Below are 15,017 nucleotides of genomic sequence, written 5' to 3'. Positions count from 1 at the left end.
TTGATTTTCCTATCTGATCCACAGTCTCCTGCCAAACGGGGGATTTATTTATATTGGCAGATTTATTCACCCGGTCTCCCGGTCGCCTGAGTCTTCTACTTGTGACTTGCTGACGTCGTTGGTTCGGCTTTTTATCCAACCAAGTGATGCTTGTTTGTTTGCCTGGCGATACGGATCGGTCTGCTTTGCTTTGGTTTACTTGGCTATAATTCTTTTGGGGGCAATTTAAATTTAGTTGCCGCAATTGTTTGTGAGCTTGCCAAATTTTATCAAGGCATTTGCGTATTTAAGTCTGTTTTCTGGCGCACGGAACTTTCCCTTGCGAAGCACTGAATGAATTGGCATTAGATTAGACATTTGACGACATTCCCAGCTAGATATCCAGCGAGATAAAGGTGCTCTGTGTAATTAACTTTTGAGAACTGGTTCTGTGGGTCGCTGGTACAGTGAACCCTCAGTAGCATCCGACGGCCACTGTTAACGCACTGTTGCGTCACTGTAGCTCAACATCGAGCGACTGTGAAACCGCCATTGTTGTGCGACCAGAGTGCGTTTTGCTTTGCATAAATGCATTTTACAAGCGTTTAATTGACTTTCAAAACGTGTCACAGGCAATACAAACATGTTTTTGCTGTTAGCCAGCAGCTGTAAGCCGCATGAATGGCCAATGGCCAACTGGCTCTGGCTTTGGCTATTGCCTATTGCCTTCCGATAAATCAGCTAAGCAACCAGTTATTTCCCATGCCGAGATTGCTCAGATCCCAAAAGATCGTGGGCGTTGGAACGAACCTGCCAAGTGCCTCGGGCGGCTGGGCTCTTAATCAAAAGGCTGTCAAAATTCTTAATAAAACGCGCTGCAGTCTCTCGAAATATTTGCAAGTGTCTCTACGTCGCATGCGTTTTAATTAAGTGTCGCATATTTTTAATTAAATCACAAACGCCCAAGCGACGCGACTTCTAGGCGATAAAAGCCGCGTGGGCTCTGGCTCTGGAGGGTAACCAAAAGGGAGGAGTGCGATTTGAATCGCACAAATGGGACAGTTGGCACAACAAAATGCTAAACAAAATGTCTGTCTAGTTTTGAGTCTTTTTCTTTCCCAATTTAGTGCGTGGGCAGCCGGATGCTGTGGATGCTGTAGATGCTGCCCAAGCTTCTGTGAAAAGGGGAAGTACCATCGACTTCAGAAGACACCTACACTCCATTCCGAGTAGCTGAATAGATCGGCTTCGACCGCCCTTTGCATAATCTGCATAAATCGTATCTCAATCTACATTAGCCTCAAATTGAATTGGCATTAGACAGAGAAATAGAGATTGAGAGAGAGAGAAGGCACACAGATCAAGACATCCGGGTCTATGTAGTATATCTTATATACTATATGTATATATGTACATATATATACCAGTTTGGTGGACATGTGATCGAGCGAGGAAACTGCTTGAAATGCAAAGCATAGAGTGCTGCATAAATTAGCCGCGTTTCGAGAGAAGATAACTACGACAGCGAAAACAGTTAAGAAAACAAAAGCCAGTGGACTGAAGTACTATGCATTTACAAAGCTAGTTGTAACACTGGAATCAGCTCAACAGTATCTCAAATTTAACAGATTGCCCTAACTAGCTGCTCGACCATTAGTAATTACTTGTATCTCCACAGCATCAGCATTATTGCCGGCTACCAACCGCGAAATCAATAACCAACAGTAGCCCACATGGTTTTTCACATTTTTCGCCTGCGGGTTGGCTTCCTTCAATGGCTACTGTGATTATGGCTGATGATGATGTTGCAACATTGGCAATGAAGTCATCATTATCTATTGGCTTCGGGTGGGTTAGCTTCTATTGTGGCGCGCATGTGGGTAATAAATAAAATATTCGAGTACACAAAGAGAAAAAAAAATTAAGCAAAATGATTGCCCGCCCGTCTTTTGGTCAAGCGATTGCTAAATAAATCAAGCATACGCCCCGTAAATCAATAGCAATTAATTGTTTTCTTCCCATTTCGTTTTGCATACGCCCTCCAATGAACAATGACTTATCGATTGCCAATGGCCCGGGCCCACATAGCCGTTTTGTATAGATATTAAGATACAATCTTTTGCAATAGCGTTTCAAATACATGGTAAACGAAGAAAGTTTATCAGCTTAATTAGGGTTTTATTGTTGGCGAGAGAAATACTATTTTAAATAAAGCTTGGGCGTTGCTTAAGGCGTTAATTGAAAGTCAAGAGCCAACCAAAAATTTTATGACCGCAAAAGAATGTGGGTATTTATCAAGTTAATAAGTTTAGCCAACAAAACTCCAACTAGTTTTTGCGGATTTGTCATGCGGAATGTGACTCGAGCTTTAAGCTAACTTTAATTCCGAGAAATCAAATTACTATCATTCAAATCAGTTTCGTTAGAAATAGGAATTTATGCCCCAGGTGTGAGCATCATGGCCAGCAATTTATGTTCCCCAAATCCTGGTGGGAATTATATCCAGAGTTCTGAACAAACCCAGAAATGGGATACAAAGCTAAGGAAATAAATTAATCATCGCGTGGAAAGGGAGAGGCTGTGAGGCGAGGGAGCGAAAAGACTTTAACCCAAAGTTGAAGTCAAAACAAAATCGTTTGTTTTCCTAACAAAAACCAAAAAAATAAATAAAAAGAATGATGGCGAAGGTAAACGGGTTTATGGCGGTGGTTGCCAAGCCTCTGTGGTTGTTGCCGTTGTTGTTTGCACACTCCACGCTTGGGCATGACAACTTTTAAAACGATTTTTCCTTATAAACGGGCATAATTAATGCTTGTGCTGCCTATTTATATTGAGTTTTTGGTGTGTTTCTATTTGGTATTTGTCTTTTCGTAGTCGCGTGGAAATTGTGAATGAAACGCTAACAGGAAAGTAAAACAACCGCCAAAGCAAACCTCACTTACAATGAGCAGATGGTCGATGCTAATGGTCAGATTTGTGTCTGACACAATTTGGCATATGGACTATCCCCAATCTGCCCTCTCCTTCACTCGGGCAATTAAAAACAATTGCAGCATTCATGCATCTGCGATAGTGCATAATTTTCATATATTTTTATCCGACATTTTCCCTCTGCATACGGCAGCCGAATCAACACAATCAGCTTTAATTAGAGAGCCCGGCGGGCAGACCGCGCTGATTTGGCTTAATGATTTTTAATTGCAGGCGCAAATTATTAAAAAACATTCGCAAAAAAGTACATGTGCATATACAAATATGAAAAATTGCAGCAGCTGTGGACCACCCCGCCGAAGGCGTTTAAAAACGCGCCGAAATCGCCAGCAAAACGCGCCAAACTGCCATGTCGTGAGTAATGTATATAATCTAAATGTTTTCAGGTCTCTCAAATTTCTTGAAATAGATAACTTTCTTTACAATTTTTTACTTAGCCACATTTGATTTTCTATTATCCAGACTTTTAAATTTCCTGCTGATTTGACACTTACCTAAAATGAAAAGAAAGGAAAAACAAGTTAGCAATTTGATGTAATCATTGTATGGGCAAATTAAAATCACAAATAAAATCATCCACATAAAAATCTTATCGGCCAACGACTTTGATGGCGGACATTGAATTACCGATCGAGAGCAGAAAAAAAAAATTATATAAGACAAAATTTGCATAATTCAATGGCAGCAGCAGCTGATATAATTTTTATTGCGATTTTATCAAGAAATCGAAAATGAGCAAACCGAATCGGGGGATCAACGACATTAATATTGATATTGGGGCGATGATTGCCAATCATCATCGCCGCAAGATCGAAATTGTAATTGGATTCGAATGCAAATCAGTAGGAGGCGTTAGCCAAAAGTCACTCAAGCTGAGATCAAGATGATCAGATGATTTGCTCCACAGTAGCGAAATGAAGGAGCATACTTATTTTGCTGCCACGTTGCCTTGGCTGGGTCAAAATTAAAATAAAAACAACAGAGCGGCTAATTAGTCGTCGTCGCTTTGAATGTTTCGCTTCTTTTTGTTTCTAAATCGAAATTTATGCGCCTGCCAGACGAAATACCAAATGCTATTTGGCTAGAAATAAACTTGTACGCAGACATTGTATATATAGTATATATGGCTATAGCTTGGCGGCACGAAAATAAAGTCAAGCTGTCTGCGCATTTGTCGTCTGCGATTTGTTGCCAACATTTTACGTGCGACGACTCCTTCTGAGAACACGATTATAAATTGCTAAGGAAACAAGGAAACTGACGACCGGACAGGGACTCAGAACTGAGAAGTAAAGCTTAAGTGGGTGTACAGTCGAAATTATTCCTCGGAAAGCCAGATTTACAACTGTCAAAGATACCAAGAAGCCACAGCGGATGTCCAGCAGGGATCGTTGATGAATCACCCAGTGGCGCTCGAACAGGCTCTTTGCATACGAGACTTGAGAGCATGTGGGTGGGCCAGTCAACATTCAATGCAAGTCGCGTCAAAATGTCAATTCGATTTATGGCCACAGCCCACTGCGCATACAAAAAAGATCCAAAAGCAATTCCAAATCGATTCACCAGCAACATGTTGTTGCCGCTACTACCGAAGCAATTGCTACTGCAGCAGCAACATGTTGCTCCTTGCCTTTTGCTTTTGGCCAGACTGTTTGACTGCTGGCCATTATTGTTACGCTTTTTTGGTCACCTGATGATGAATCAAACATTGGCGACCGGCCACCACTCGCTGCCTTTTAAGGCTGCCTCGGCGACAGCATGACGTGTGCAGTCTTTTAATAGACAGGAAAGCATATATAAATCGCAGCCAGCAGACTAACAGACACCGAAAATATGCAAATTTCGGATTTCGCATTTTAGATAGAAAAAAATACAATTCAAACCTATGTATATATAGCAATATTATTTTATACGATATGCACATACGGCCAAATGAGCAATACGTGCCAATGTGCGTTGTCATGGGCTCTCAACGTGCGATTCGCGATTCGCGATTCTCATTGTGCGGCTGACAAAAGTTGTTGCCGTTGTGTTCGCACTCTAATAAACATGCCGCCGTGCTGTCTGTGCGACACATTTACCAACCAACAACAAAAGCTGGTGAGTGGGTCCAATAAAAGTTAGAATATGTCCACCAACAAAGCGCATATATGTATATCCGAAATCATATTTCTGGCCAGTAGCAGCACTAAATTGCTGGCCAACTTGGCAGGGAACTGTTAATTCTTGCCGGATTAGCAAGATTTCAACTCCAAAGAATGTGGAACAATGACCATGCAGAGCAGCTAAGATCATAAATTTAAAAGAGTGGAGATGGAAAGAACACATATGATGTTAATCCTGCATAAGTCAAACAGCTACAGCAAACTCATAAAAATAATGGTGACGTTTATAGCTGGAGGTGCTGCTTACAGCAGAGTTCACAAAAATAGTCCCCGTAATGATGTAACTTTACTTCAATTAATAGATACCACTGGATGTAATAGAACTACTATACCCAAAGTTATATTTATTCCTGTCATTTATCATCCATGTTTTCTCAACTCGAAAATGTTCTTCAATTAAAACGAAACCCAACTCTGATGATAATTTTAAGCACAACTGTGAATCCGTACACACTCAAAAACCATCATAAAGCTGAGAGCCCCCTTGCAGACCCGAGATAATCGTTTCGAGCATTTAACGCATTTGTATGGGGTAAATAAAAAAAAAAAACAAAAACGAAAACCAACCCGAGAACGGCATACAATCCACTCAAATTTCACTTCATTTATCACGAAATCCATCATCAGCCAACGGCCAGCAGCAGTTAGCAAAGGAGCTGGAAAGTCTGAGAGATGAAGGAGAGCCAAGTTACTTGCATTTATTTGATTTTGATTAATCGTCAACGAAATTAAGCGGAATTTGTGGATGAGACGGTAGTCGTTCGCTGATGGCGTTTCATTTTTGGGCCGGCAGGAAGCTGCATTTACATACGCTCCAGATGCATGTGCGCGAGTACGTGTATCTGGCAGATACATATCATTTCACTTGCCCCGCCCCACAGCGAATTCCATGCCAATGTTTTGACAAACAGCAGCAGCTGCCGCCTACTCAGCATTCAGCATATCCGCATCTTCCCGGTGTGCAGAGTGCAGAGTGCAGATGCGGAGTGGATGCAGTGTATAACTCGGATGGATGGATGCTCGGATGGTCGGATGGATGGAGGACCGGAGTACCGGACGACCTGAGGACGGACGGATTCGCCTCGCCTCGATCGTCATTTTCACGCGCCCTATGAGCGGCACACACATGTGTGCCCCACACGCTGGCGACAGATCGCATCGGCTGATCCAGAAAACAGGATATGCGCACGCTGCACTCGAAGAACCGCAGCAGAACAGCAGAGGAGCAGAAAGCAAGACGAGACTGAACAAACATATCTCAATTGAATGGTGCTATTTGATTAAGAATAAATGGAATAATCTGTAGTTAATCACGGAGCGACAGCTCGAAAGGAAGTGCTGCCTATGAATAACAATGTAACTGAAACATTCACCAAAGATCGGTTTCGAGTTTGTTATATTGTGCATTTTATATAAATATTATTAAGTCATATAATTTACTCTGAGACATTTAAGTGAAATGTTTATTTGCATTTCTATAGCATTTACCCAAGATACAGACTGTTATTAACTTATGCAATTTTCTCAGAACGAATCTTAGAATTCGCGCCGCGCTCCTCTCATGTAATTCCCTCAATAAAGAAGGTACAGCCACATATCGTATGCCATTGTACTCTAACGTTTAGCTGAGCCGAGTAAATCAGGTTTTATTTGAGTTCCCCGACTCACTGATTTGCGATTCTGAGAATAATTCGTTAATCTTTCATCTGATAAGCGCATCGCAATGGGCAGCCTTCAATTGTGAATATTGTATTCAAATTGAAGATCATGAGTCGCCGCTCAAGTCAATGCCAGAGTAATCGCTGATTTAAAACGAATCCACGTAGCCGAGAGATATGGCCATATTAGTATGACGCCTTACTTTTTCCGTCTGAAGACGCGACGGATGTCTAGTCGGTGGTTTTCTGCTGATCGGTCAGAACGCATCGCTCGGAAGGCCCGACAAATCAATGACCCCCTTCTTTGCGTGTGCTTTTCGGCCGAGGGAAAATCGACAGGTTGGCATTTAAACTTTATTTAAATAAATACAATTTCGCTGAGGAAATGTGCGCAAAGTGCTGGTCGCAGCAAATAAATATAAGAAAGATATGTGTTCGACATGGCGATGTACTTTATGGTTGCAACGCTTTTTTTTCTAGCATGTATCACAAATCTTTGAAAAGACCTTATTGCTATGCGCTGAGGCGACTAAAAACGCTAGTAAAACGCACTCGAAATGCAGCCACACGCTCGTCGTAAAAAGAAACGTGTGCTTATGTACTTGAAGTCTATACTATTTATATTGTTTTTGTGTTGCTTTGCGCTTATTATTTTTATTATTATTATTATAACTATTTTTGTTTGTTTACGCGAACAGGCGGCGGACGACAAAATTGATAAGATTAGCCCGGGAACTCGGGAACTCGGGAACTCGGGAACTACCAAACCTAGACCCTAAACACAGCGCCCTGTCGGTCATATACCTGGGAATTAGTATTTACTGCCCCCCAAAACCCACACTTCTACGCTCTTATCAGCATACGTCGTTCCATATCAGCTAGAAAGCACAAATTGTTGGCTAGGTGATTCCACGAAACATTTAGAGTACTTCGATTCCATCGCAATAGTTCCGTGGCATATAGATTCATGACAGGTCTGCACTTGGCATGATCGAAGTGGAACTGAAACTGGGTCTCTGGCCAACGGAGCTTACTATTTCAATCAAACGCCGACTTTTCTTCAAAGGTTTTTACGGGGAAAACAACTCGATTGCGAGAGATTTTCCTGTTTCGATCGTGGGTGTGCCCTGGTCTCTTTGTCTTTCGGACTGCCACAATGCCCACATCATAAGGTGTTTTTCGTATTTGTTGCGCTTTCGAGGGATTTTATCTGTTGTCTGTTGTTTGGCATTTGTTGCGATTTGTCATGGGCGCAACCGACTGGCCAGGAGGACCAGAAACGACCAAGGGGACGGGAGCCACCCGTGGCGAATTTATTATTAAGAGACCCGGACCGAGAATGCGAGCTGTACAAAGCAAATCAAATACATAATCGGAGAGATCTGCACCTGGACGGATGCACAGACGATTGGCAGGCGTTCAAAAGGCAATAAGCAGTGGTCACTCGCATTAAACTATTGTTTATACCAACAGTTTCTTAGTTAATTTTACTCATCAAAAGACAGTACTATCAGTCTACTTTCCAAAATTGGATTTTAATTGATTATATCATTAACTATTGATTTAATGCCAAAATTACATATCAAAGCTAAAAGTAGCATTGAATAGCTAAATAAGCATTCGTGGCCATTTATATAGTAATAGTACTAAAATCTTCAACAGCCGCTTAATTGCAATGCATACTAATAATGGTTTAATAGCAATCTGGATATACAAGTTTAGCAAAAGGCCATATAGAATAGTATGTGGTAATTTATAAATATTTTATTAAATCCTTAAGTGAGGCTAATTGCTTAAAATTGCTTCCATTTATGGCTTAGATGTCTGGCAGAATCCGAAACTATTAACTATCTGAATTTGAATATTATCAGAGTGATTAAAAGATCAAGCAATGCGTTGCTGTAAGAGGATGAAAAGGGATTATATGGTGTATCCACCACGCGCGGTCATAAAATTCATTTGGCTGTCTAAGCCCAAATCAAATGCTCAGATGCATATCAAAATAATCTAAGCAAATGAAATGACAACAAAGTTGGGCACACAAAAGGGCATAAAATATGAGCGTACAACACCCCAGAATCGGAGTTGGAGAAAGGGGCACCCATAAAATTGACAGCTGATCTTTTTCTCTCCCTTTTCGATTCGATTTTTTTTTTGGTTTTTGTATTTGGTTTTGTTTTTCGGGTATCCACTCCTTCAGCAAGGGGTGCCCGGATTGTAGTTCGCTGTTGCTCTTCGTATTATTTGTTCGTTTTTCCATCTTTCAGAGCGACTCTGTTCTACCTGCTCAGGGTCATAAAAAATTAAGAAAAACATGCACAACTCCAGAAAGGAGCGGAGGAGAAACGTCGCATATTTTAAGCCGATGGAATCGGAATCTCCTTGGGCTGGTCAGGAGAACCGAGATCCCAGACACACTTGGCATAGAACCGGAGTTGGTTGAACAACAAAACGCAATTAGAAAACGAATTTCAATTGAATTCGGTAAGGGGAAGGAATGAGCATAGGGAAACCAACAGGATATGCCCACAGATTTGTAATATGAGCGCTGAATACTTATGAGACCATGATCATGCCGATGATAATGGCACTACTATTTAGATGGCCATGTCCGCCGATCCACTCGCCGATAAGCGACCAGTCTGAGCTGCGGTGAAAGCTTGAGGAAATCTCCCAGAATATCGCAACTAAGACCATAAATGCTCAAAGAGCCAATTCCCAGGCTAAATGGCGGTAAAGGCAATCCAATCGAATTGTAAATACTCCTTTTTACGAGCAAATAATTAAATAAAAACTACTTTTATTGTGAAAACTGGTAGGATCACTCGTTTTATTTTCAATTTCAACTAAGCTGGTATTTTTACAGCTCAAAAAATCATGATAAGGCATAAATGTGGTTTGCTATTTATTTAATAGTATCTGCTAAGAGCCCTTTTCGTATGGTTTTTTTATTGCTACTTATTGTGGTATTACACCTTCACAAAAATATACCTAAAAGGTCGATAGCAGCACAAAAAACTGGTGCCATTAAAACTTTAAATATTACAAACATTATTATGATTATACACTTACTTATCATGTCCAAAAATACTTTTATTAACACAAAGAAAATAGCGCTCAAACTTTTTTATCAGCTTGGTGCTTTTATCTATCAGCAATACTTATCGTTGTCATACTAACAAGATGTGATAATAAATATTAACAAAAAATGTTGTTTGCCCTATCAAAATTATGCTTTCAACTTTTCCGTTGTATATAGAATGAGAAGAGCGATTTCTATCTAAAGAGCAAAGTTTGATTAACTAAGAACTGGAGAAGAATAGGTTATCCTTCATCCTCCTAGATTACCACTTTCTAAAGTGCCAAGACAAAACCATTCGAATGGCAATTGAAGTTTTTCAAAACTAGTATACCCCAATAGAATGCCGAACAATTGTTTTTCCCCTGGTTTCAAGGTGCACGAGAGAGAAAAAGGCAAAGAAATGTTATATTAATATTTACCATGAGCCTTCTTCTTTCTGGATTTCGGCGCCATGTCTGATGGCTACAACAACAAGAGCAACAACAACAGCAACGACGTGGGCCAAAGGCTGATGATTTTTATACGGCGGCGGCTGCAATGCAACTTAGTTGTTGTTGCCCCAACCGATCGTTCTTGGTTGTTTTTGTTGGCCTTCCTCTATATAGAGAGGGTATCGGGATACCGGGTGTTTTGGGGCCAGTTCCCCCTTCGATAACCCCTCGTTGCCACGTTTATTTTTTCCGGACTGTGCAGCAAAACAATAAACGCGAGGCAGCAACAACAAGAGCAAAACAAAAGCAACAGGAGAACTGTAGAACTGGATTCGTTGTATCTCGTCGAGTCTTTGCGTTGTTATGGAGTCGCAGTCGCAGTCGAAGTTGGAGCTGGAGTTGGAGTTGGGGTTGAGGTTGCCGTTGGACTCCTCAAGACTTGGGTTTGTTTATAGGCAGGCGGCGGCGGTCAAGCCGGCGACACCATGGAGCCCGCGAAGAAGAAGACGACGAAACGGAGCAGGAGGAAGATGAGCGAAATTATGGGTTTCGCCAAAAACTTGATCCTGCTGGTGGTGGTGATGGTGGTGGTGGTGGTGCTGGTGGTGCTGGTGGTGCTGCTGTTGTGCCTGCTCTTTGCCGATGTGCTTTTGCTTTGGCTTGGTGTGAGCGCGTGATCACGTTGATTATAATTATATACGAAAGGTGGCAATACAAATCAGGTGAAACTCAATCCGCAGTTGAGGCATATCCTGTGTGTTTTCTGGTTTGTTTGTTGTTCCCTGTGTTTACACTATTTCGATTATTCACACTGACACTTGTTTAAGCATAGAAATAATTGTGCATTTTTCGATTAAAATCATTAACTATGGATTGCCTTTAATGCACTTTTAGTATTGGTTTTCTATTAGTTAACAATATTTCAGCTTAGGCACAGGTTTTTGGTTGAAACTCGAAAATATTTCACGCGTAAACAAAGTCGACGATTCGTGGGATTGTATCTCAAACTGTGGTTTATTTTTCCAATCCGGTGGATACGTCACGACTCGCGGAGAACGTATCGACGAATGTGCAACAGTTGGAATCGCCGCTGCTGGTAGACCCGAAAAAGAGAGCAAATTAAGTGCTCCGCTCTCACGAAGAGAGAGAGTAGAAAGGAAAAACATGAGAGCGTGGCGGAAAACGCGAGAGTGAGCTGATAGCAGGCGTTTAAAATCGCGCAACTCACACATTTACTAGCGTTTAAAAACGCGCGTAAGGTAAATTTACTCTCTCTTCTGGGCTCTCTCCCTTTGCATTTGTTCTTGTTTTGCCAGCTCTCACTTGAATTTCAAGTTTTTTTCTTACAAAGGTGTGTGCGTGTGTATCTTGATCTTTGAGTTAGCATCGCACTGCTGTAGATGTTGTTGCTCGTGCTCGTATTTCTTTAGCTGCTTATTATAACTGACATATCTAGATGGGGACTACGTACATATGGTGGCGAGATACCGGGAGAATCGGAATAGCCTGCATAATTGCAGGGCCCTTTTGCATGCACACTATGTGCAGGAATAATAACAGTTTTGGTCGAATTTGTAAGCGAACAAACGTGTGATTAGCAGCAACACCATTGCCAACTAATAGAACTCCGCCTCCTGTTCTGCCGAGCGCATCTATAAGATAGTATCCCACCGCCACCGCCAATTGCATCCCCAAGATTTCAGTAATCCAGGCTCTGCGGACGGACTCATTAGGCGCACAGTAGTCGCTGCTAATTATGGGCCAGACTCTGAGGTTTTCCATTCTTCTACCTGTGGAAATCAGAAGCGCTTAGCACTTCGGGTTTGTTCAGGTAACTCCTGGCATTAAAAACGCATTTGAACCAGCGGATGACCTCTGTGATCCGCACATAACTTGCTCATTTTTTTTATTACTTGCGATAACACCCGCCAGAATCTATGCCCCCGAACATTTTTTCTTCGTGCATTTCCACTTAAGTTCCAGTGGTGATCTTTCGCTTATTATCACGCCCGCGGGCATAATTCATTTCGATCTGGTTCGGGATCTGCTCTGCTTTTGTCTAGTCAAAATTTCTGGATGATGCCCCCAGCTCCAGATTCAGCTGCAGCTCCCTAAATGCCCGGATTGTGGATGTGGCTGCAGATGCTGATGCTGCTGGTGGTGCCTTCGAGGTGTGATTTCTCAAGTGTAGGAGTCATGCGGTGCACAGCCAGACGCTGAGAGGTTGCACCAGAGACAGGGAATCGAAAAGAGGGCAAAGGGAACCAGGAGGGACAGAGAAGGAGGCTCTCTGAGGGAATTGGATGCAATCGGCCAGAGGGCAACTGTTCGTGTACCCCTTTCGAGAGGAGCCAAGAAATAAAGTTGGATCTGGGGATGCCATCAATTGAATGTAATGGGTAGCAGCATACCATTTATATTTAGCTCATCAGAGGAATTAAAATAACTTAATATACCATTTGTTATCTTATCAGGCGCTCCTTAAGCTTAATTAATTTAGTTTGGTTTTTATCTTTTAGGTCTTAACATTTTGTTAAAAATAAAAAATGATTGAACCGATGTGCGTAATGTAATTTTTAAAAGTGATATGGACTTTTGATCAAGAAAGGAACCTATTATTACTTTCTTAGACCAACTTTTTAAACGCTGTTAAAAAGCTAGTTTTTATCTTTTCACTGGTCCGATACGCTTGAGAAATAGACAGTTTTGCAGTTAAGTAGAATGTGCAGATGGCATGACTTGTGGATCGCAATTGATTAGTGGAAGAATTCTGAAAGTATCTCTAGCGCTAAATTTGCGAACGATCCGTGCTAATTCTCACAATAGGAGAACGCGAGTATTCGCTGCATTGTCCAATTAGCACCTGTGCTAAAAACCTTTCGATTTGTTCGTTCCATTAACACTGCACTGTGCTCTCGAAATTGTTTGTTCTTTCGTTCGAGTGGAAATGCGGGGGCCAAAGGTTGATTCTAACCATACATACATATTTACTTTGAAATCTAGACAATAGAAAATCCATGTTGGATTTTCGAGTATTTCGTGTGAAAAACGCTATAGGGCGGGGGAACACTATTCCATCCATACAATAAACACAAAACGGGGCCGACACTCCCAGGGAAAAGGCCAGACAAACTGGCGGGCCAAATGTATCTGTAACGAATCCGACTGTATCTCTGGAAATATTGTTAGAACTGAGCATTAGATACACAAAGCTGCAGAGAGTTGAACCCCGGGTCACTGCAACATGGCCAACAGATGTGCGCAACAGGCTCCCAATCAACGAAATCACCAGAAATCAGACAAAAGACGAAGGTCTCGGGAAAGGTCCAAGATGTCACTTGGAGTGTGGCTGGACCCTAAATCAAAGTCAGGCAATGCTACCCGATTGTTCTCCGTCTTTTTCCCTTTTCCACCTTCAGTCTTTTGGTCGGTAGCACTGTCCAGCATCCCGTGGATACCAGTCTGTGTATCTGTATCTCTGCAGCATGGAAATTTTCGTATTGTACCAAAAATTTGTGTCAACGTGGGCGACACTTTATTGTGTGCCCGTGTTGTTGGGTGTGTGTAAAAATAAACCAAAGACATTTCATGTTGTCAGCAACATGTGGAAAAATGCTCGGAATTCGTTCCGTTCTTGCACACTTTTGCATTGAATTAAATCTGATAGATACACACACGAAAAACCGGAAAGCAGATCACCCTGGCAGCTCTTTATTAACACCACTAAATCCCTTCTTCGTCAAAAACTGAAGTGCAATTACCCAGGCAACAACTCATATTTGATTTTATCTCAGGCTCCTTTTCGTTCTGCTGCACTTCACGGTCCCAAGGTGAGGTGTTAAAGTTTTATGGAATTTCAACAACGATAAATTATAATTACACGCTGGGCATAAATCTACCCACACAATCATAGTGTTATAACGCACACAGATACTCCTCGGCCGCATTGCGAGTGCAGACGCGTCAAACATAATTTGTAAAAACATTAAGTATTCCCCCCATTAACACCTCTCGAGGGTGACTGCAGCCGATCGCCTCTATTAATATATTCCCAAACAGAACTTAATGCCAAACGAACTACCAAAGGAGGGAAGGTCTTCCGCGGATGGAATCCACCTGAAGTCTAACGAGAATCGTATGTCGCTTTTGGCGAGCGTCGTTCACCGTCCTCGATAGTATAGTGGTTAGTATCCCCGCCTGTCACGCGGGAGACCGGGGTTCAATTCCCCGTCGGGGAGATGCGAGAGCATATTTTTTTCATAACTTTTTTTTATTTAATGTCAAGAATTTAAATTAATTTAAAATGAAAAAAGTTTGTTAGCTTGTATGTTGCCTTTTATTTTCACAGCACATTTGTAAATAATAGATTATTTTAAAAACATCTTTTGGTTTGCTTAAAAAACAAAATGCCTCTGCGCTATCAGAATAAAACTAAAAGTATGCACCTAGGCAATTTATAAATCGAACTTTTTAATAGTATACAAGTATACAAAAACATAAATACAAAAACAGAAAAAAAAATGCTTTACACATCTCCCCGACGGGGAATTGAACCCCGGTCTCCCGCGTGACAGGCGGGGATACTAACCACTATACTATCGAGGATGTTGAACTGAGCTCGCCAAATTCCAAATATTGACCCGATGTTGATCCATACAGGAAGGTGCTGTGATCATAAGTTATATTAATCCTAACATATAGGGTGTTTTTT

The 15,017-nt window shown here is 41.6% G+C and overlaps 1 protein-coding gene and 2 non-coding genes across 4 annotated transcripts in view; 1 reads left to right on the top strand and 2 right to left on the bottom strand.

Moving 5' to 3' along the window:
* The window catches only part of LOC120458710 (bone morphogenetic protein receptor type-1B), a 52,476-nt gene that overhangs the window by 7,181 nt on the left and 30,278 nt on the right, over positions 1 to 15,017 (bottom strand). The window contains exon 1 of one of the 2 annotated variants that reach the window (XM_039646457.2): positions 10,295 to 10,991. The exons of the other annotated variant lie outside the window; for it this stretch is intronic. Within the exon in view, the coding sequence (XP_039502391.1) occupies positions 10,295 to 10,328 (34 nt within the window). The 5' untranslated portion in view covers positions 10,329 to 10,991. Of the gene's footprint in view, positions 1 to 10,294; positions 10,992 to 15,017 lie in introns of those variants that run through there. 2 annotated transcript variants of the gene reach the window in all.
* Trnad-guc lies at positions 14,473 to 14,544 on the top strand. The gene has a single exon. It is a non-coding gene; the product is annotated as a tRNA-Asp (tRNA).
* Trnad-guc lies at positions 14,840 to 14,911 on the bottom strand. The gene has a single exon. It is a non-coding gene; the product is annotated as a tRNA-Asp (tRNA).

This window comes from Drosophila santomea, chromosome 2L (assembly GCF_016746245.2).
Source record: "Drosophila santomea strain STO CAGO 1482 chromosome 2L, Prin_Dsan_1.1, whole genome shotgun sequence".
Classification (NCBI taxonomy): Eukaryota; Metazoa; Arthropoda; class Insecta; order Diptera; family Drosophilidae; genus Drosophila; species Drosophila santomea.
Note: the sequence above shows the minus strand (reverse complement) of the source record. Positions and strands in the feature narration are given on the sequence as shown.